Below are 24,706 nucleotides of genomic sequence, written 5' to 3'. Positions count from 1 at the left end.
TATTGTTTCTTTATGATGTTACAAGTTGATAATTATAATATTTATCGTTTAACTGCACTCTTATATGGTTAGACAGCTACTTTCGATGCTACCTTAAGCGAACTGTGCATCTCTTTCATGAGGCGTATTTGTAATGTTTATGTATCATTGCAGTGTTAAATGATTGTGAAAATTTTAAGAGGATGCAATGAGTTGCGAGTTTCATTGTTTGCTGCGTTATAAAAGGTTTTGATTATATAAATTTCAAATCTATATGAGAAAGTGTGATAGTGCTTTAGATGGTGCATTTGGAGTTGTGAAAACGGATAAAAACTTAATTTTGTTTGTATGGAACAGCAACTTAAAAAAGTGAATTGGGACATTCTCAGCAGCGAAAATCATCATATTTTTTAGTGTAAATAAAGAGGATTTTTTTTTTATAATTAAATGTTTTGTCTGATATGAAATATGCTATGTAAATTGAATAGTACCTAAATGTTAAATAATTGCACATATGTAGCATTTAAAAATATTTGTTTTCTATAATAATCCTTAAAACCATAATAATTCGGAACATATGACACTCTAGGAAGAAAAATTATACAAAATAAAATTACTTCAAAATTAATGCATAATTATTATAAAATATGAGTAAGGATTTAATAATTAGAATGAACTTATTTTCAATATATTATGCCTAAAATAAACATCTAAAGAAGTATTGAAGATCATATAACTTAAAAACCTTAATGTGTTACTATGCATAAGTAAATAAAATTAATAAATGCATAATTTCATGCGGGTATTCCGAAATTTAAAAAAAAAAAAAAATGAAGAAAATGCAAAACAAAATTCTTTTATCATAAGATTTGTTATTAAAAAGTTTTTATGCGCAACATAATGTTTTATGTAATTTAATAACTTTCTGCTTTTCAAACCTATCCATATTATACAATTTCTTAATCGGTAAAATGTGTGCCATTTTATAAATCTAAAATTGATAAATCTTTTTTGACGGTTTAGGACGTTTCAGTTCTTTTAAACAAAACTTTCTTTTTTTTTTTTTATCTAATAAAATATTACATTGCATTGTTTTTAAAATTTCAAAATGAAGCATGTAGATTGTTTTTTTTAGTATCTTTTGATTTCTGCAATTTGTTTCTTGTATTGCAGTAATCATCATTAATGTTTACTATTCATTGAATATTTTGTTTTTATAATTTATTTTTTTAAAATGTAACTTTTTCGATCGGAAAAAGACTTAAATACTTGCATTTTGGCTCAGACAAGTGAATCATTTTCCTTTATAATTTTCTTTTAAAATAATTTCCTTTCCCTTTTTATTTCTTGTAAATACGTTTGTTCAACTATTAGTTATTATTAGTAGTAAGTAGCCTATCATTTATTTTCTGTTGCTTTTTTTTTTTGTGTGTGGAGGATTTGTTTTGATTCAGATAAAGCCTTTTGTCATTAATTTGAAGTTCGAATTATATTTATTAACTTTTTTAATAATTCATATAAATGTGATCAGATTGCCACTAATGGAACAAATAAGGCGATTGTCTTCCTCGCTTTTAAAATAATGTTTTCCCTCTTTGCCCAGGTATAATCCGATTTTAATTTTATTTTCTTGACTGCATTTTAAGATACAGATAACCTTCTTTTTGTTTATGCAATTTGTCATTTGAATTGTGGTAGTCTGCTTTTTTTTTTTTTTTTTTTTTTTTTTGCATGCAGCAGATTTTAAGTGTTGAAATTTGACAAACGCAGCATTTTCTTTCATTCACTCTGAACATTTGATATTTATCAATATTTTTTCTGAAATGTTGTTAGAATGGCAGTTTTAGCCTTCGGAGGTAGTTAAGATTCATATTCATAAATTAAGAATTTCCTAGAATTTATGTTTTTATCCGTAAATAGAACTCTTCTTTTATTCTTTCAGTTAAATTTCTTTTCAAGCCACATTCATCGGTTTAGTAGGAATTTTTTTTTTTTTTTAATTATTTCTATGATTTTTTTCCCCCTTGTTGGTTATTTTAGTGGAAATTTAATTTTGAATTGATCATAGGTATATATTTTGAGCTCACATTTCTTACGAAACCATCTGAAAAAATTTCTCTTACTTTCCAAAGTTTATAAATGGGAATAATGTCAAAAAATTCCTATGTTATGCGATTACAATGTGCTAGTTTTTAAGTTGAATATTTTTTTAATGTTGCCATTTATTTTTATATTCTTTAGATGTTGTATTTTAGTTTAAATTCTAAATAGTTAGATTTTAGCATTTAGATATTAGATTAGTTAGATTTTAGTATTTAGATATTAGATTAGTTGGATTTTAGTATTTAGATTTTTTTATCGTTTCATTGCTTGCTTAAAATGGTATGAAAACCGAAGAACTGATAAATAACTTCAGCAGAGTCACCATTAAATCCGATAATAGCTCTGTCGTCATCTTGTTAATCTGAATAATTAAAAAAAAAAAAAATTTGAGGGAAGTGAGAGAATTTTACGCACTTCAGGGAATTTTGTAATAATAAATTTAATAAGGATTTTTCATTTATTAGTTTTTAATATTCATTAAGTGTGACCATTGAGTGCGAAGTGAGAACAGTTCTTTTTTGTGCAACCAGTTTAATTTGCTTTAAAATAATCAGTTTTATGAGAAATTCACTTGCGCAGTATTGCCTCCATTGGCGGAAAATTCTACGCACTGAGGGAGGAATACTGCATGTGCTACTTTGGGCTGAAATTTTATGAATTAAGTGTAAAAACACTGTTTCCTAAGAACTTTGCAAACATAAACATTAATCCAATTTGATCTAAAATTCACATATTTTACTAAAATAAAGTACATATTATGAAAATAACGAACATTATTAAACAAATTTAAGGTAACAAAGTTCACATAATTTTTACACCATCTGTCTTTGAATCCCACCAGATCTTATTAAGTAATTAAACTCATCGTTATAATTTGCAAAGCTTAAATTCCTACAATATTGAAAACGCAAACCACTGTGACGTTATTACAGTTTCCCAGGATTCTGTGGTGCAGAACTGTTTTATCTTTTTTCGTCCAGCGCAGCCAAAAACATATTTTTGCAGGCTTTTGCACCGTTGTTATTCAGTTTCATTAACATTGTAAATACAGTTTTCGTTTTTTGAAAATTTTGTGTAAATTTTTTAAGGTCGATCTTGTAATCTTAAGATTGATTTAGTTAAAATAAATCGATATATAAATATTTTTTTTTTACTTAAAAAAATTTTAATGATATGGACTGAGTGTGTTTAAAAAATAATCCCAACCAAATCAAATCAGCCGTTTTTATTGAAATCAATTTGAATTGGTTGTGTTCAACAAAACTGTATACCATCTTCTGTCGAAATAGCGTGGTTGGTTTCAGAGCGTGTTCAAAGATTTCTTGTTCTTGGAATATTGAGAAACCCGGCTACTTTTTAAAGTGATTTTCTGAAAGATTACTTTTCCGCGATTTAAATCACTGAAAATATCTGCGCTTGAAATTGCCCACTGCACGGTATTACCCCCATTCACCCAAAGATTTTTTTTTTTTTTTTTCCTCCTACGAATTAACACGTTGATTGCCGTATCACTCATATTCACATGATTGCAAAATTTCTCAGTCAGTCTAGAATATGATGCGAGTAAAACAAGTCTATGTGTAGTTTATATCTCTTAGTTTTAACACGTTGCTCAACACATGAATCGCCTGTGATTCATACATACTATCTAATTAGATGTTCACTTCTCTACTCTAATCAAAAGAGAGAAAATAAGTAAACATCTTGTTGAATAATGGCCCGAATCACAGGCACCAGTCATGGCAGCGAACGTGTTAAAATACTTTTTATTTAGAAGATAGTAAATTAAAATTGTGCAATTGAATGCATTGACCTGATAGATTTTCGAATGAGCTCAAATTTAATTGCGGTTTACAAATTTTTTTAGCCCAACTGTTTTAATGTATAATGTGTTCTTTTTCACCAGTAATTCGAGTCGACTTTAAATCTCTGCACATTAAAATCTTTTAGAGTGTTTTTTATGAATCTATGGCGAAATGAAGAATGTTATGTTAGAAATGAAGTCTTTCAAAATCGAGCGCATTTCGCAGAACTCCATTTAGCTTATCACTTCTTGAAATTGCCATTTGATTTATCTTTCGAGCCACATTATATCGAAACAAGGACAAGAGCGTTTTGTTACAAATGGCTTCATTGTTGAAATTCGTCACTAATAGCACCGTTACTAGAAATCCAACAATCTTCCATGTAGAAATATTGAATTCTTTTGTGATCAACTGGCCTCGACAGACTTTATTTAGTAAGTTCTGTGAAATTTTTTAGATTCACCGCATTGATTCACTGTCAATTAAAAAAAACATTACTATGATATTCTGTTGATAATTTACTTCATCTATTATTTATATGTTAACTATTAAGAGTCTTTTGAAATTAGATTACTGTTTTTAAATTAATTTACTGTTTTTTAAAAGCTGTTACATATATTACGTCCGACGCGTGAATTCATCTTCAAGAATTTAACCTATATTGTCATTGATTTTTTTAGCTTATAATTTATCCGTTAATAGTATATTAAATATCCATTATAAAAATGTAAAAAAAAAAATGTTAAATTTTACTTTTTAAATAAAGTTTAACACAATTCTGATGAAAAATTACTATTTTTTATAAATAAATAATTATGTATAAGGAAATAAACTCGTATTCAGTTTTATTTTCATGAAATAATTTACATCGAGCTGATTTTAAATTCTCTCTCTCTATATATATAAGTAACCAATCTAAAGTAAGAATAGTTTGAAAACGAAACAAAACAGTTTCGAAATCGCAATTAAAACTTATTACCTATTCAAACTAAAACCGGAAAAGGAAAGAAACTTCATAGTATTTAGAGAGCGCAACTGCAGCTACTTCTAAAACACAGATGAATTGATACAAAAGTATTAAAATCAAGTTAATAGGAAAATCAAATAAACCAAATAAAAAAGAATCTGGCCTGAAGACTTTTTCAAGGGTCACCCTCAGACAGGGATTCAAAGAAAGGGATTTTTTTCTGTGAGGAAATCCAGACAAAGGTCTAATAATGATTCCTTGTGATCCGAAAATCCCCTGAAATTAGGCCCAAGATATATACCATTTTAACAGAAAGGAAAATACTCCTTTCTGTTATACTTCTTCTGTTTCCTTTCTGTTAAAATGGTATATCTCTTGGGCCTAATTTCAGGGGATTTTCGGGTCACGAGGAATCATTATTAGACCTTTGTCTGGATTTCCTCACAGAAAAAAATCCCTTTCTTTGAATCCCTGCCTGAGGGTGACCCTTGAAAAAGTCTTCAGGGCCGGATTCTTTTTTATTTGGTTTAATTTTATTTGGTTTATTTGATTTTCCTATTAACTTGATTTTTATACTTATATATATATAATTTTTCTCAGAATTTATCATTTTTAAAAATTAATGTTATAGGAATTTCAGTACTTACTGCATTTTAAATTCATAAGCTATGCACCAAATTCATAATTAGTGATTTTTTTAAATTTTATTGATATTACCTAGATTGCGGGGCTCGGTTAAAAAAAAAATCCGCCCCAGTATGACAGTTTTCCCTCCCCTAGGATGAGGAGAGGAACGTGAATCTTTTACAGTTAATCTATTAAGGTATGAGAGGAACTTTGTTATTAACCAAAATTGCTTAGTGAATAACTTAATTGGAATTACCTATATAGAATTCTCTTTATATTCATGTCAGAAAAATACGTTTTTATTTAGAGAATTTTTTTGTGATATTAGAATTAGTATAATGTTACTAATGTATCCGCCGGGAAAAAATCTACCCATTAAAATTTATGCTTGAAAACTGGCACGATAAATTGTTTTAAGATAAATTAATGAGGAAATTCATATACATATAATATATTCGACAACTGTACAATCTTGCATTGACCCACAATAAAGACTGTGTTTGACTTTACGGCCTTAAACGATTTTAGTATAAGGCATCAAGGTTAAACAACACACTGTCTGATGACATTTAGAGTAAGCATCTTATTTTATTGAACCAGCTGCTTTCTTAGATCGTGCTCGAATGAGCAGCTGTTTGAAAAGAATTGGTACTAGACAACGTCACTGTACACGGTTTATTGTTGCGTAGTTTGAAACATTTTAGATAAGTTTCGTTTAAATGCAGCTTATTATCCCTACTTTCCTTGTACATTTTTGTGAAGAAAACTTGTACATTTAAATTTCAGTAAATTTTTAATTAAAAAATCTCGAATAGAATTTTCTCGTTTCTTCCCTGTTTTTCCCAGCGTTAGTTTTCAGGTAATACATGAATGGTTACTTAAGGGGAAGCGATTTGTCCTACAAATCTGGTTTCCCGAATAAAGTACCATTCAATACGCACGGTGACTGCGAAAGCAAAAGTACTGCTCCTAAAATGGGACGTCTACTGCAATAAATTTTCCTATTCCAATTATTGTATGGTTCAGAATTTAGCTACTGCTTTCGTGTTGCTTTGCTGTCCCATTGTTCTCATTTTATACGTATTTTTTTATTGTTCTTTGTCTTTTTATATCAAAACTGTGCTGTAAAAAGTTTTCACTTTTTATCGAATTGAAATGTAATGTAGATTTCCTATTTCTCCGCAAGAAATGTGTGTCTGGATGGATGCTCCTCAATAAAAGAATTTATCCCATATTTTAAAGATTAGATGCATTACATTTTTGATATTTTTCTGTGCAGTCGCAACTTCTATGTATTGACTATTTTAGATTATTTCTTGGCTGTTTGCAAAATTATTTCTTTCGAAAGAAGGGAGAATTGATTTAGAGGAACTCCAATATTAAGTCGTCGTTTTAAGATGTAGTTAATTTTATTTTAATTGTAGATATTGTTTCATTTGGATACTTCATACGGTTGTATGGAGCGTTTGGTTTTCCATTTATTCTTTTCAATAATGAGCATCTCCTAATGAAATGAAATTTATCTGTTATTCACTTCCTCGTCGAAAAAAACAATAGTTCGTTTCCTTTTTATTTTTCTCCTGTGCATTAGTTGCTGGCATGCTCTTAATAACATTTATAAAGGAATATTTATTTTTCAGCTAAAAAATATCCGCCATGAGCGTCGAAGAGAATTTTCTGATGCTTTTTCGCTGTATATATCTTGTTATCTTGTTCTTTTATTGTCACATTATTATTATAATATTAGTTAGTTATGAATGAAATTAAATATGCTACAAAATATTTTTTAATAGCTTTAAATACTTGCTTTACTTACTTTAAAAAAAATCGGTTTGTAAAAGATACGCTGCGATAAATCCAAGATATTGTTGGATATTCTGAATGCTGCAAACGATTTTGTAGAGTACCTTGCTCTTGTAAGAATGTTTAGAATGTGCAAATTAATTGTACTATATAAAATATGTTTTAATATGTAACATTTAGTAATCATAATTTCTTTTCATTAGAATTTTTTTGTGCAGTTTAGTAGAAATATATGTATGTCTTTTTCGAAATTAACCGTCATCATTATATTATCATTTGGCAAAACCGAATGTAAATACTATTTTTAAAAATGTAATGTATGAAATATGAATAAATAAATTCGTTTCACTCATCTTAAATACAAAATTTTTTTATGAAGCTGAAATGTAGTGTATGTTAAATAGAACTTTTAAAGCATCGTATTCTAGAATTATGTTACGAAAATAAACAAATCTTCTTCAGCAGTTTTCCATGCATATATCTTGACATACGTATGTCGTAGTTCTTATCTCCTTTCTTTCGAACAGATATTTGATTTTGTTTTTAACGATTAAAGCATAATATTTGCATTAGTAATTTTTGGCAATTTCGCAATACTCTCGCATTTAAAAGTGGCGTCATTTTTAGATGCTGTCGTTTTATCGTCTGTATTTTATTAATATTTATTTTTTAACACAGGTATATGTAAGAATAATTAACCTCTTATACCTACTACTAGCTTTGCAAATGATTTAATCTTATGCAATGTATTTCATATGCGATGTGCCAATTCAATTCTGAAATCAGTTGTTCATTTTACGAGAGGGAGAAAAAAAAAAATCGTGACAGTTCAGCTAAGCGTAATATAACATACATGACATTCTCAATTACATTTGTCATGTGATTGTGACCTCATGTGAATTGTCTCCATTATCATCATGTTCAGAAAATTTATTATTTTTATTTTCATCATATCAGTTGGTGGGAGTTGCTACTAAGTTTAGCTATTGTAAAGTACTGTTTAAAGCTCACAGAAAAAAAATGACAGTTGGATAAATATTTCACTCTAAAAAAAATATTTGTATTATTAAAAACTTTGTTTTCTCTTTATTATAGTAATTTAGCAATTAGGATTATTGCATTTTTATTTAATATGTTTTTTCAATTATTAACTCAGTTACAGTTTGTGTTGTGAATAAATTATTCTTCCTTGTCCCTTTTCAATGTGCGAAAATGTTCTTATATTCTTAGTTCCAAAAATGTTATTGGATTTGAAAGCTTGACTTCATTTATTTTGAAATAATGTAGAATTGCTCGAATGAATGTTTGAGGTGTTTTGTTGATTACTATTTTAATGTTAATGAGAAAACCTCATTGGTCATTGAAATTATCATGAAAAAAAATTGGCCCATAAATAACGGGTGATAATTATTAGGGAACTTTTAATATTACAGACTAGATTTTCTAGATGCAAAATATATCTACCGAATAGAGCCGCGAGTAAAGGAAATTTAAGAACTTATAATTTGGACTATGGCGTGTCTCTGATCAGTTGGCAACTTACCTTCGATCTCAGACGGAGGAGTGCATTTGTTGAAGAGGAGAATAATATAAGCTGAGAGCTTGATGTGGAGAAATGACATGATTGTGTAAAATTAGATACCCCCACCCCCTTCCTTTCTTATTGATATACTAGCCGCCTTTGGCGACCAGCCAGTTCGCCAATCTTAATGTTCGTTAAAATTTTAATAATTAAATATTTTATGCAATTTCTACTTTAATAGCTTCTTTATCAAAATATTTTAAAACTTCAAATTTTAATTATCATTTAATTCATTCATAATATTATAAAGGCCTTCAGTCATAACGTAATATGTATCTCTCTCTCATTTTCTGTTAGCACCCGTAGAATTTATGCTTTAAATTAAAGTGGAAAGAATTTATCTTCAATTAATATAATAATATTTTTTACTGAGACAAAGCATTTTTTTATAATCTGATTACTGAAAATAGAGTCACTCAGCGTTTAAACTTTATGGGCACTAAAGAATATCTTTTTAAATTTATGTAATATCTCAAGAGTTGGTCAACAAAATTTTCTTAGATTCATTATGAGCAGATCGATTCATTAACAAAGTTTAAATTTAAATGCATCAAACACTAAGAAAATAAAACGAATCGTTTAAAATAAACGGTTGAAAACTGTAGAATTTATGCTTTAAATTAAAGTGGAAAGAATTTATCTTCAATTAATATAATAATATTTTTTACTGAAACAAAGCATTTTTTTATAATCTGATTACTGAAAATAGAGTCACTCAGCGTTTAAACTTTATGGGCGCTAAAGAATATCTTTTTAAATTTATGTAATATCTCAAGAGTTGGTCAACAAAATTTTCTTAGATTCATTATGAGCAGATCGATTCATTAACAATGTTTAAATTTAAATGCATCAAACACTAAGAAAATAAAACGAATCGTTTAAAATAAACGGTTGAAAACAGGTTTTAAAAAAACTACTTAAAAAACGATGTACTTAAAACTATAAGCATATACAAAAAATATATAACTAACATAAATACAATTTACTTACAAAAGCATGCAACTAACCCAAAAATAATTTAAATCATCCATTGATAACGTTGTCATGGTAACAATCAGAACAGAATGCGCATGCGTGAATTTTCTTCGCCGGTTACGTAACGCAAATACGTGATTTTTTCTACGCCAGTTGGGGTAACGCTATTCGGATTAGAAATTTTTAATTTCCTTTATTCTGTTGTATTTTAATTCAAAAGTACTTCAGAATGAAACTGAAAGATTGATTCATTAACAATGTTTAATTTTAAATGCATTAAACATTAAGAAAATAAACAGAACCGATTGAAATAATCCGCCGAAAAATTTTAACCCTAGCCTCATTACTGTTGGGAGAAAAAAAAACTGAAGCCTTTCTCGTTTGGCGCTGGGGATAATGGAAGATTTTTTTGGCGGAAAAGTTGGCGATGGGGAAAATGGAAGAATTTTTTGGCGGGAAAGTTAGTTTTTAATTAATAATTAAAATTCTAATTAAAAATTCGAAAAAAGAAACCCCAGGTGCACATTCCCAACCTCCAAGGTATACATGTACCAAATTTGGTAGCTGTATGTCAAACGGTCTGGCCTGTAGAGCGCCAACACACACACACACACACACACACACACACACACACATTGAGCTTTATTATAAGTATAGATGAAAGAGAAACACAAACGGAATTAGTTGACTTTCATTCACAAACGTCTTCAAATGGATAAAATAGATTCGTCTAATTTTGCGTAATTGCGTAATTCTTACATCACATCTGCCGATTCGTCAGAGCCAGGCTATATCACTTATACGATATTTCAAAACATGTAGCTAAATCAGTTAAGCGAATTTTATAGAGAATATTTTTACAGTAGCAATACCTATTTCGTAAAAAAAATCCAGTTGTAGGAAATATTTTTGTAATACTATAAAAATGTTAAATGATAATTGTAAATATATATATATATATATATATATATATATATATATATATAATATAAATGTGAATTTATATTAATAATGCGTTGTATCTTCACTTTAACCCTTTAAAGGGCCATTTTTTTCTAGTCATATTATGTTAAAATATTTTTAGGCTTGAAATTAGAGTAAGAAAAGGGATTCATTTAGCTTATTAGATAAATTTAATTTGATTAATTAATTAATTTGGTTAATTAATAATTAAGTATCAAATCAAGACACATCATTTTGTGTAAAATAAAGAACTAAAACATCTAAGCTTCTGTCTTTCTAAAAAAAATTGTCAGAACTTATGCCAACCTACATAAATTCATACAAAGATTCATAAATTTGGTGGGAAGTATACTTCCCACGGCCCTAGAAAGAATTAACTTATAACTTAGCTGTAAGTCTCAAGGTATTTTTTTATGAGAAGGGAGTCTTTCTAAAATATTGTTAATTCTAGCATAAAAAGATTTGTGAAATTTTTAATGTGCTTTTTGAGTAATTCCTAATTCCGTAGTTGATCTACATCTCATTTCTGTATATATTTATATCGCACAATGTTATTTTAGAAAATGGCGACGAGGGAGGGAATAGTTCATTAAGAATATTCAAGGGAAGGTTTCATAATGTCATGTTTCTATGTAGTTTGCTCTTCTGCCAAAATAGAGTTAAATATTAAATAACTGTAAATTCTAGTCACATGTGTGGAGTGTGAAGAAGAATTTATAATTATATCCTTTCACTAATTGTGAATTTGCGTGCTGTGCATGAGAAAAGTTATAGCTCTTTCTTGAACATTTTCATTATTATTCACTTGACCTTGTGCAAAGTCGTTTAATACAGGTTCTCTGCAATTAATTTGTCTCTAACTGGTTTATGACCAATTTATTTCAGACTAAATTTCTATCGGTCACTTTTATTTTTAAAATATTATGCTAATATTATTTAAACCTCACAAAAAGTTTTTTTCTTATATTTTTCGATTTATCTACCTCCAATTCATCCATCGTCTGAATTTCATGGTATTTTAACTTCACTTCGTATACTTTTCATACATGCAGTATAGTGAAAATATTATAATCGTCAAAAAAATTCGAACTCGAGATTTTGACGAATCCCCGCGGTTTGTTTGAGATTCGAAAATTCAAGTCCGAAAAACATATTTTTGGCATTGTATCGTTCTATCTATGAGCACGCTAACCGAAAAGCAATTTGAACTAGACGACTGAAATTTAGTTTATGCTTTTTACGGCCAAATATCTAATTTTTCTCCCTTATTTTGAACGAGATTCTTTCACAAGAAGTCTATCTGTTCAAAAATAAATACGACAACTACAAAATGTAAAAGTATAGATAAAATTTGGTATATAGATTAATATCTAAAATATAGTTGCTTATAAAATTTTGAACTATATTCTCAAACGGTTAAACCATCTATCTGTAATTTCTCAAGCATGTAAACTTAATAACTCATAAACACACTGACTTAATGAAATTCAATATGTTATTTTGTGACTACATCGCTAGTTTTGTATCAAATTTTGATATCAATCGATCCTGAAAAGGCGTCCAAAATACATTATCTCAGTATAGATTGAGTAAAAATGCTAGATTCAAGCTAAAGTTGTATATTTCGTAACTATTGTTCGCTAATGTCATCCAAGTTATTCGTGGTCTTTTACTCAACATGGCACTGGTGAACGGTCTTAGTGGTCATTTTACTTTATGTCCGAAATTTTATGGGAGAAAGCTTAGAAAAGACCACTCCCTCTGGTTTGTTTTGCAAACTACACATATACATATTAAATGGAGTGCTTCTTTAACTTTCAACAATGGAAATAATTCGCGCCATTAAATATTTAACGAAACAATGAAAACAGTTTGTATTTCAGGCAGTCATGTAATCTATAATTGGAAATAAAAAAAATCACAAAATTCAGGGAAAAATTCTCACGATTATTAAATTGGCATCATTAAAAGCACAATTTTTTAAAACTTTGACTTGATGTAAAAACAATTATTTGTGTTGTAGTATTTTCTGAAGTTATCATGAGGAGATGCCAAAATTTCGTTTACTTGTTAATTAATGAAAATTCTAATTAAAATTTCAAAAAAAAAAAAAAATCGCCCCGAGGTGCACAAAGTATGTATGTGCCAAGTTTGGAAACTAAGTCAAACGGTTTTTCTTGCAGAGTCCCAATATACACCTACACACTTACATCTATTATTAGAAGAGATTTCATCTATACAAAACTGCTTTAATTATTAAAAATTTCTTTTTATTTTCGTGCTTTATTTCCGCAATAATGTTAAAATGTATGTAAATGTGAATTATATTTAATAAATGTTTTCTGTGTGATTTAGAGATTCTCGCACACGCCTTCCAAAACGAGAAATAGTAGTGGTAGGACTGAAGGTTCAAATCCATACGCCTTTGTTTAATTCATAAAGAAGATGAATGTTATCTTATCTTTCTTTTAAGCGCTTTTTTTCTCCACCTGTCTATCCTATTTATTTAACTTCACTCAGAGCATCAATTGCACTAATCTTCTATTTACAATTCTAGATTTAAACACAAAAGAAAAAAGAATTGATTTATGAATATCGGTTTCCTAAAGCTGAGAAACATCAGATAAGGTCTTTAACTTAATCCGATTAGTTTAGCCGCTGTCACACTTTCGAGAACTGCGTAGTTTTAATTAACACACAAGCCTAATGTCAGTTTTCTAAAGAATTGTTTTTGCTTTTTAATAGTATTCAGACTTAATAGATAGCTGTAGTGTTTATTCTTTAAAGACTATTTGAAGCAGCTTCTTCCGTTTGAATTAAATTAGCCGTAAAAAAAATTGCCAGCCCCTTCAATTTGATGGTACTCGGCTGTTTTTAAAAATACTGTAATCAATGTGTGTGTATGTGTATATATACAATATTATGAATGAATTATTTGACTATCAAAATTTGAAGCTTTAAAATATTTTGATGAAGAAGGTATTAAAATAGGATTTATATAAAATATTTAATTATTAAAATTTTAACGAGCATTAAGATTGGCGAACTGGCTGATCGGCAAAGGCGGCTCGTTGCAAAATGTTAAAAGAAAAATCATCTTGGTATTTTATGATTTGTATTACAGTGAAATTCTGCAGACCAATATTTTTTATCATATGTATATAAAATAATGAAACAGTAGAACTGAATTTTGAATATCAATTTAGGAAGCTAATAATCTTTTTAGTAGTTATAGATATGCATTATATTTCTTTGAAGAAGATTAACATGATCAAGTGAGATAGTGTTTTATTACGTGTGCAGTAAGCTAATTTATTGTTTTCCAGATTTCATGTCAAGATATTATTATAAAAAAATTTGATTGGTTAATCAGATGACTACAAAATCAATTTATGATTGTAACAGGGATCTAAATTCTGCTATTAACTCAAAAAAATAATTTATCAAGTGTATTTACTATGCCTATTCGAAAAGATGAAAATATCTTTCATGTAGGATGAAATTTTGCCAAAACTGTCGGATGAGCCAGAAATATTGCGAAGTCAAGTCGAAATGTAATTTTAGCACAATGGAGTCCATAACTATTTCACATGTGCTTCTCAATTCTAGAGCGTAACTTTTAACAATACCTATTGAATTTGGTTTTGCTTATCTTGACGTATACAATCGCCGTACTTATTCCTTTATAATGATTTTTCCTAGGATCACCAAAAAAAAAACAAAAACAAAAAAAAAACTGATGTTCTACACAAAAGTGAACTCTTCTGTGTCGTTGTCACACTATCTCTATGGTTATCTCTACTTATCAAAACACACTAAGAACTTTTCATAAAATTCATAATTTCATCCATCAGCGATTATCTATTCGAACTTGTCTGCAAATTCGAACACCACCTGTGGACTTTGAGCAATTGCAGACTTACCTATTCTTATTAATAATATTTATTCACTTTACAAGTGTTTACTTGTGTTTTCTTCACGTTAGTACATGGCGATGGCATTTTCGACTTTGCACTGTTGTAAAATTTTGATTCGTCTACCATTTCTCAAAATTTTGATTATTTTAGAGAAACACACTACTTACAAATCATTCATCTTTGACTTTAGATTTTTGTGTTATATGGAGTATAATATAATTGAGAAAATTGAGGTTGCAGACATAATAAGCATAAGAATTTAAGAACATTTGCCAAAATATCTTCTTGCGCGAAATATTTTTGTGTAAATTAGTATTCTAAATTCCGAAAATTCACAAATATTATGAATATTATTGAAATATATCGTTAGTAATATTAGCAATAGCCTTAAAATATATCGTTTTAAATTATTATTTGTTGTGTTTGATGGCAACGAGATTTTATACCGTTTAATTAGATACATGGGAAATGCTGATAATTTTAACTTTAAGAAAAGCTAAATATCGGGCGCACAAATTCTTAAAACTTACTATTTCATTTGAGATTTCATACTTTTGTAAGTTGTATTTTTTTTTTTTTTAATTCTTGAAAGGCCTTCTTTTAATAAAATTAGTTCTCTTATTTAAACTAATTGCTTGTCTAGCCAGCGACCATTATTTAATGACGGTTTGGAACATTTCTCTCTGGCTCCCTCTTTCTGTGTATTTATTTTTCTTCCAAATAAGTTTAAAATGTCAACACCAGACAGGAAAGAAATGTGATATTATCTTTGCATTCGAACTATTTTTCTTTTTCATTCATCGGAAAGATCAATCACTTCTTTTATACTGTGCACTGTTGCAAATTCTGAGAATATGTAATTACAGAAGATGTAATGATTATTTTAGATTCATTCTGTGAAGTCTAGTAGTGTAATTGCCTTATTATCAATTCGCTTTGTGGTTACAATGTGGGTCAAAAATGTTATTTAATGGATACATTTCAAAGTTGGGTCCTAGTTGCTCTTGAGATCATTTGAAAAATAAATTTTTCTTATGAAGACTATGGCTTCTATTTCCAAAAACTGATGGAAAAATATTGTGAGAAGTAAGAATTTCCCTTGTTTGAAAAAGAATTATACACAAGTTAAAGTGTTCTCTTTTTTTGCTTTTTCGTATAGGAAGTATATATAGAAAGTATAGTAGTCATCAAAAAATTCTTACTCGAGATTTTGACAAATCTCCTCGTTTTAGACATCTCCCAGTGCAAAAAACACATTTTTTGGAAATATCCATCCATTTGTCTGTGACATAGATAAATGAAAAACGCATTGATCTAGACTGATGAAATGTGGTATTTATTATAAATTTGTGGATTTCTAAGAAATGTTATGCAAAATTCAATCAACAAAGTCTGTCTTTCTGTTCGAATATAATTTAACACAATAACTACAAAACGAAGAGCTCTAGGTTGATGAAATTCGATATACAGAATTAACATCTATAGTCTAAACACCTGTCAAATTGTGAGCCAAATCCAAAAAAGAATTGACCCTCAGTCCGTCTGTACTTTTAGAAACATGTAAACGTGATAACTCAAAGTCGCAATGACTTAAATATATCAAATTTGATATGTGATTGTGTGACTACAATTGTAGTTGCTGCCTCAAATTTTTATTTCTGTTGGTTGGAAAAAACGAGTCTGAAACACAAATTCAATTTTCGTATACTATTAACCATATGCCAGGGATTAATATTCAAATAACTCGTCAAGGATGGCACGATAGATTCAGTCAAAATGCTAAATTCGCGTCAAAGGTTAATGTTTCGTAATTATTGTGTACGCCAATGGTAGGCAAGGCATTCTCTGGGATAATAACTTTATGAGAGAGTATGCGAGAAAGTTTTGGGGAGACTATTACCGTTGGTTAAATAATAACTTACCGACAGTGATTATTATTAATTCTAAACTCTTGAGATTAATTTGTGTATTTACTAAGTAATAATTTTTGATTGATTTTAAATTTATGTTTTAAGTCTGATTTCACATAATATAATCATTAAATCTTCTAGTGAAACTTTTAAATCACAGAAAACATAAAGCCATAGGAAAGTGCAAATTTAAGAAATGCATTTCAATTTTTATTTCCCATGGTTGAATACTTTGTTTCTCAAATTTCCATTTTTAGTCCATTTGATAACGCTGTGAAATCTTCAGAACCACCATTTGGTTCTCTCCCATGTCTTAATGATGGTAATGACGCTCCTTCGAGCAAATCCTTCCTCATCCGAATCTACTTTTCCAATTGAAGTCAGAGGAAACCAGTTACCCTTGAGACCTCTCCCATTTTCGAACGATGAGTGAAAATCAGAATGGGTCAAACATTAGAACTGACAACACCGCTGTTGCTTTTTTACCTGCCGTTCCCACATCCAGCGGAACTTGTCCTTGTTTCGGATATGCATGTGGTTGTATTCGAACTGTTATGTAATTTCAGAAAAAGAATTTCTTTCAAAGTGTGATTTCGTTCCCATGTATTGATATTCTATAATGGTAGATGATTACTGATTTCGAATTTCCTTGTGGATATTTAATCTTCGGATGCATCGATGCCTCCATTAAGTGGCAGAAGAAATATGCATTGGAATTCTAGAGTATTCAATAACGGATTCCATGCGTAGTTTCCTTATTTTGATTCACTTGTAGAATGTTGAAATTTAATTGTGGAGTGCTATGATTAGTATTGAAGAGAGTGGGATTGCTTGTAAACAGAATGGGAATGCAGTAGAGAAGGTAAAAGTTTTCAAAATGTCTTTTGTCAATTTTTATTTATTTAATTGATTTTTATTATCAATTTGATTATCCTCAAATAGTTGGCTGTAAATAATTTTGATATATCTTGATATGAAAGTTAAGCAAAATAGTAGTATTTAAGCTAATGTGAAATAATAAATTTATTTTTGACTAAACTTTTTCTATTCCCATATTTGGATAGGAAAAAAATGTTGGTGTCTTTATTTCTTTCAAAAAAAAAAAAAAAATCTTTCCTACTAGAACCAAGGTTATTAAAAATATAAAACTGATGCGCAATAATAACTGAAAGAAATTTCATGTAAAACTTATCAGATAGAGAACTTGAATGAAATATCTTTCTAGTGAAGAATATCAATTTTTGCTGAAAAATATTGCAGTCTGAGAGACGAAGACCTTATTTTTGTGACCCTAATATTTTCCTCGTTGTTCCTCAAGAATCCGCGATTTAAAAGAGCAAAATTTGGAACTAGATTTCAATCCTTAAGATTACTGAATAATTGTTTCCCCATTTTCCCGCTTCATATATATTTGCATAGTATTGCATTTCATACTCTTATTTGCATTCATTGATATATTTTGAAAACCAACCCATTACACATCTTAACAAAATTGCCCAAATGGAAAGATTTTATAATAGAGATATCGCATTAAAAAATTTAATATACTTAATTTGTAGGTAATCATATTCGTTAAAATGGAAAACATATTATTTTTGTAACTGAAAAATATTGAAGTTTTAATTTGGAAAAAAATTGAGGATGAATTTTTTTTCCCTTCCTGTATGCGTATTCATAATTCCCGTTTTTTTTTTTTTTTTTTTTTTTTCATATTCATAGAAGATATTTTTATTTATCAATTTAAAAAAAACCAAATCACATGGAATCTATTGTTGTGACATTGGCTATAGTTTTTGTTTTCTTTATTTGAATTTGTGGTTTTTCGCAATATAAAACAATGTGTTTTTTCATTTAAATTTTCAGATACATATATAGCATTGCCAATAAAAAAAAAATATATCTTCTCCTTGATAGTCTAATCTTATTTAGCACTAGCCATCTTTGGTAATCAAATGATTGCTAAAAATTTTAATTATTTTCTTTTTATAACCTGATCCTTGCAGTGTAACTTCTGCTTATTGTATTATGCACTTTCTTAATTTTTTTTCTCTAGTATTTGCATCCAATTAAAATAGTAGAAACAATGAAAACGATTTGCTTTTCACTTCAACAGTGAAATTTAGTGCTTTAAAATACACTTAAAATATTCTTATTTATTAAAAATAAAAATTGCACGGTAAAAGAATTGATATGTTTGAATCTTAGAATTCAAACATGATATAAAAACAATTTTTGTGTACATTATAAAAGTTTTGGAGAAAAAATTCAGATTTTCGCTTAATCCTTAATTAATCAAAATTTCAAGAAAGGAATTGGTCATTCCTACCTTTCAAAGTATATGTGTGCCATGTTTTATAGCTCTAAGTTAAACGAGCAGGCTTGTAGAGTCCCAGCACACACATGCATTCATTTTTATTATTAGTAGAGATTATTTAAAATGTCTTTCATTTCTTTTTCTTGGTTCATGACATTTGTAAATAATTTTTTGTGTCAGGTTCTATATTCAGTTTTATTCTAAAATTACATGCACTATGAACCTTTATTTATTCTTTGGGGGGGGGGTCATGAAGATTTTCACTTGCTTCTTCGACGTGAGAAGCTTGTGATCTTCTAATTGATTTATTTATATAACTGAACATCAGTTCTACAGCATAGCTTTGTCCTTGAAATCACTATTTTACCTGAACTAGTTTGGAAAAAAAAGCATTCTTTATCTGAAAAGAAATTTAAGAAAAATGCTCTTGTGTTTACTTATCATTTCCCCAGTTCCACCCACTTGATGTGGTGCTGTTGGATGTATTCCATTTTCCTATTGTTTTTAATTGTAAGTTTTAAAATAAATAAATAAAGGACTAAAGGAACAACCGCCCAAACCCAATCTAGTCCGATTTTGCCACTTTTTAATTTGTCTGGCATTTCATGACATCTGGATATGTCATCAGTGTTGCCTAATCTCCGACGGAATTCTAATCAAATATTTTTCATAACTTCATTACGGATGTCAATTCATCAAATAATATCTAAACTTAAGATATCGCAATGATTAAATTCTTAATTCTAAGTTTTGATGGCTCTCTATTTTACTCTGAACCATGATCCCAGGATCTGTTGCAAGATCGCCACATTTTCACAGTAACTCCATTAAGTTTAAAATTCTGTATAGATATGGATTTAAAAGTACAGAAAAAAAAATCCATGACTATTGTCCAACATGTTTGTGTCTTATCAAAATTTCAGATATCATCTTTACACAAAGCAGTTTTTAGTTTTAGTTTTATAATTCAGTTTTAACTATAAGGTATGCAACGAAACGTTCTTCCCTATCATAATTATTTTCAAATGGATTGTATTTTTTTTTTTTTTCCGTATGTTTCCCTAGTTTGTTTTCAAATGAATTGTATTTTTATGTATGTTTCCCTAGTTTGTTTTCTGTTGATTGATCTTGAAATTGTGCTAACGATCCAGAATGCAGGCTTATTAAAAGCCGAACAGTATTCTTTAGGCCAACAAAAAATAATTAAACGTTTTTGAGTTCGTAGAATGAAAGAGCGTTTCGTTTGACCTTCTGCATTTTCTTTATGAAAGCGAAACATAAAGGATTACATTCTTGACCTCATTTATATAGCCTCTTGATCTCTTTTCAAAAGATAAAAAGAAGAAACGAGAGTACTGAAAATAATGTGTTGAATTTTTTTTATGAAGGTTTTAACAGGAGAAGTGTTAAAAGTGTTTCCGGAAGCCCAATTATCTCTGTCAGCGTTAAAAGATAGGGAAATCACAAACCGTATCAATATAATTAAGTATTTGGTGAAAATCGCCCATTAGAATGAACTTTGACTTCTATGTTTAAGAGATTAGAAGTTGGCAATAAATTTAGATCTAATTTGTCAAATGGTTTCTGATTTTTCTGTAAAAAAAATATTTGCCCACCGTTTAATTCTGTTGTATTATTAAAAGAATTATTTGGCAAAGTAATTTGTGTTATAACCTTGACTTTTTCTAAAGCTGCCGGAAAGGAATGAAATACTTTCTTTTCCTCTTATGTATTTCAAATCGAGTTACAAGTGTTACATGAAACATCTCTGCGTACGTGTGTCCTTGAGTTTTATCGATTGAATGAATGTTTAAAAATAAATTCATAAAATAAAAGAAAAAGTTTCTATTGTAGTATTGATCAGATTTTTATATGAAGTGGTAATTTTATTGACTTCAAATTTTTAAGAATCCGATGTCTCTTTTTTTCCCGCTTCTAAAAGATTATAATACTATAAGTTTCTTTTTGTGTGCCAATTTTAATTATAATTTTTTTATTATTGCGGTATATATAAACGTTGGGCAATTATAGCTTATTTATTATTTCTTTAATCAGTTTAAAAAGAATACTATAAGGGGCAATCGAGAATTTAATAAGATATTGTTTTTAATTTATTTTTGTTATTCACATTTCTACCTATAAAAGACTATAGAAACGTGCATCTGTTTCTTTTAAAATTGTCCGTGCAATATTTGTTGCAATAGTTCTTCTTTAACTATAATAAGATAAACAGCTCAGATCTTGAGATTATCACCTTTAACACAGTGATAAATTGTTGTCTAGGCAACTAGGCATAGAGGAGATTGCAAGGCTAATTTAAAAACTTTATTTACTTGACAAATATGAAAATAATTTTGAAAAATACACATTCTACGAGTTATAGTATAATATTAATACTTTATCATATATAATTGGTCAGGTTCTTACGTTTCGTTGCGTTCACGTTGTGATTAAAATGTTTATAAACATCGAACATACGTTTCAATTATATTGTTTACGAACATGATAACGAACTAGAGTCATAAAAAATTATTAAAAAAATATACAATTTAACAGAATTAGTAAAATAAAAATTAAAAAAAATTCAATGCATTTTTAACACATAAAACATTTATGTTTTATGTGTTAAAAATGCATTAAAAAAAATTTTTTTTTTAAATTTTTATTTTACTAATTCTGTTAAATTGTATATTTTTTTAATAATTTTTTATGACTCTAGTTCATGTTCGTAAACAATATAATTGAAACGTATGTTCGATGTTTATAAACATTTTAATGTGTTGAAACATTAATGTTTTATGTGTTAAAAATGCATGACACACATAAAATGTGAAACTAAATTGACCAGTTTATTAAAGAAGGGCCGTTGAAGAATTGAGCACCGCTTAGGATGGAAATTACCTAAATTTACCACTACTTAAGCATATAGTTGCAATAATGTGTAGGCAAAAAGTTTATTAACAGAATTAAATAATTGGCTAAACGATGTCTTTAAGCTCAGTTTTAACCTAAAAACCTTTCCACTCTCAAAATTCTGGATGTGATATGGCATCTTTCAAGATATCATGTAAGAACTTTTTTTATATAAATTTTTGGGTTTTAGAACAAAATTGATCAGATGAATTAGGGAATTGAATCATCCGAGATATTCTTGGGGGGGGGGGGGCTGATATTTATACCATAACCTTTTTGTAGAAAAAATACACATAAATTCTATAAAATATAGAAGTTGATTATTCCGATTCAGAATCTAAGAGTAAAAGTTTTGAAATTGAATAAGTTTCTATATTTTTTTCGTTAGTAATAATGTTGTTCATAATGTTGCCATCTTACCTGTAAAACCAATTCATATTCATATTTGAGATTTTTGTTTCGATTTTTTTTTTTTTAATTCTAATAATTTTTCTTGTTGATTTTCTTTTTTTCTTTCTTTTTTTTTTAAGTCTCAGTGGACTCAAATATTTTTCGTGTTTTAGTATATTTACGCTCAGCTTCTCGCTATTTTTCTTTACCTACAGTCTTTGGTCTATATTCCAGAAAAGTTTCTAATCTTCATTTTGCGCTACTTTAATTATTAACGTGTTATAGCCAATGGTCTTTATATTTCCCTGAATAAAATATATTTTAAAACTATAATTTCGTTTATTTAAATAGGTAAAGACAAAAAAATTGCTCCAATTATAAATGTTAAAAAAGTTAATACTGCCAAAAGAATTAAAACTGATATGGAGCTATCTTTTTTACATAATGTTACCAATGAATAATTGTTCTTCTATTTTTTATTTAACTAGTCTTCTTCAAATTATTAAAGTTGGTTTATGTGTACCCGTAATATTTCGAAGAAAATTATTTGAGCTCCCTGCTATAATCTTTCTTCAGAAGTATTTGCAATAATGTGATTAAAGTTAAAAGTAGATGGTAGAAATTCAGAATTAAACAATATTTTACGTTTTCGACAGTCCCGTTTTAAATCCAATTTCCACAGTCGATGATGTTTCTGGCGTTTTTTGACATCACAAACCCCATTCCCAAAACATGTTGTCACGTGATTTTTTTTTTTTTAAAATGTACATTGTGAGTTTATTACTTTTTTATTTTTATTAATTTTTTTTGCATAAAAATTATTTTAGTATAATTATTTTGCAGAAACTATTAATTATACAAAATTCCTCTTAAATTGTGCAACTTTATTTTTAATTAAAATTAGAATATCATTTGACCGGAGAGTTCTAAAATTTCCTAGCTTCTCAAAATAATAGACCGTATCAAACAATTCTTAAATGTTTTTTCTTAAATTATTTATATTTTTTTAAAAAGGTATGACATTTAATTGAACATTCGGACCAAGATATTTAAATTGATAATATTTTTATACAGTGTCAATGACAGCTGATACTGAAGCTGTCTCATTAGCTGTCATCAAATTATTGCTTAAATTTTCTTCATGCTTCATAATATGTGTGAGCAAAATTTGAAGACAATTTATGCAGTAGCTTGGATTTCTATAACGTACAAACTGTTTTCGAATTTCCCTTTTAATTATATCTATAATAAATTTTTGTTTAGTTAGGCATAAAGATCTACGAAGTGTCCATATAAATAACTACTTGATAATATTGATCTTATTTGACTGTTGGGATGGAGCGGAAATTTGGAAAATGAATGCCAACTGACGTGTCGTTTTTGTCATTTTACTGGCGATTGAATTTACAAGGTCATTCTTAAAATAACAATCATATTGCTTAGGAATTGAATTTAAATTACGCTTGCTTGGTTTAACTTTAAAAAGGATTTTTGTTTGCATCAAAAATTGAGTGAAGGCGCTTTGAATTATTTACTTTTCTTTTAAATTCACTAAGAAATATTTGTAATAATAAAATTAGAAAAAGCCTTTTGTCATGTAAGCATATGATTATATCGAATTCTTTAGCGAAAGCATGTACATTTTAATGCAGAAATAATTTGTAAATACCCTCATTTATTTCATTTACAAATATAGTTAATTTTAATTTCAGAATGTCAAACTGTATGAAAAGCAAGACTTCCAATATATAAAGGAACTAATTGGACGATGCCAAACGATTTATTAAAGCTCGTTTAAAATTGAGAAGTATCATGTCATCTGCTTATTTGAATATGTATTAATCCTAGAGATATAAAACGTGACGAAACTAGATTTAGGCTTGGTATTTATATTGTCTGTTTTGTTGAAGATACTGTGTTGTACAAGGTATAACATTTGTTCCTAAAAACTAATTTTCTTCGAATCATTTGTTAATGATCTATCGTGTTAGAGCCAATTTATAACAACGAATTTATCAAGCAGAAAAATCAGTCTCGCGTTTCAATAATTTGTCACGTGTGTCATCGATTTGTTTTAATGGTGATATAAATTATTCATTGTTTCGAAAACATTGAAATACAGTCATCATTCTCTCTCTGTGTGTATGTTTGTTTAAATATTTTCTTCATGATTTCTCATGAAATTGTGTGGAAGCATGATTATTCATGTATTCAAAAGTAATATTTTTTAATGGATTCGAACAATTATTTAAATAATCTCGTTGATTTAAAAAATCTAATGGTTTTTGTTAATTGAGCTACAAGAGAATGCAACGATTCAAATCTGTACAGATTTTTTCAGAATATATAAAATTTGAATGTCCAATTTGACAAATCTTAGAACTTTTTAAAAACTAAATATCATTTTAATCTTTCTATTTATTTAAAATAATTAAGAAAATCAAACAATCAATCACTT

At 28.4% G+C, this 24,706-nt stretch overlaps 1 protein-coding gene across 3 annotated transcripts in view; it reads left to right on the top strand.

The window, feature by feature from the left end:
* Positions 1-24,706, top strand: part of LOC129980517 (mitogen-activated protein kinase-binding protein 1-like) — a 90,454-nt gene that overhangs the window by 31,919 nt on the left and 33,829 nt on the right. The window contains exon 1 of one of the 3 annotated variants that reach the window (XM_056090851.1): positions 17,097-17,493. The exons of the other annotated variants lie outside the window; for them this stretch is intronic. Within the exon in view, the coding sequence (XP_055946826.1) occupies positions 17,434-17,493 (60 nt within the window). The 5' untranslated portion in view covers positions 17,097-17,433. Of the gene's footprint in view, positions 1-17,096; positions 17,494-24,706 lie in introns of those variants that run through there. 3 annotated transcript variants of the gene reach the window in all.

Source organism: Argiope bruennichi, chromosome 8, assembly GCF_947563725.1.
Source record: "Argiope bruennichi chromosome 8, qqArgBrue1.1, whole genome shotgun sequence".
In the NCBI taxonomy this organism is placed as follows: domain Eukaryota; kingdom Metazoa; phylum Arthropoda; class Arachnida; order Araneae; family Araneidae; genus Argiope; species Argiope bruennichi.
Note: the sequence above shows the minus strand (reverse complement) of the source record. Positions and strands in the feature narration are given on the sequence as shown.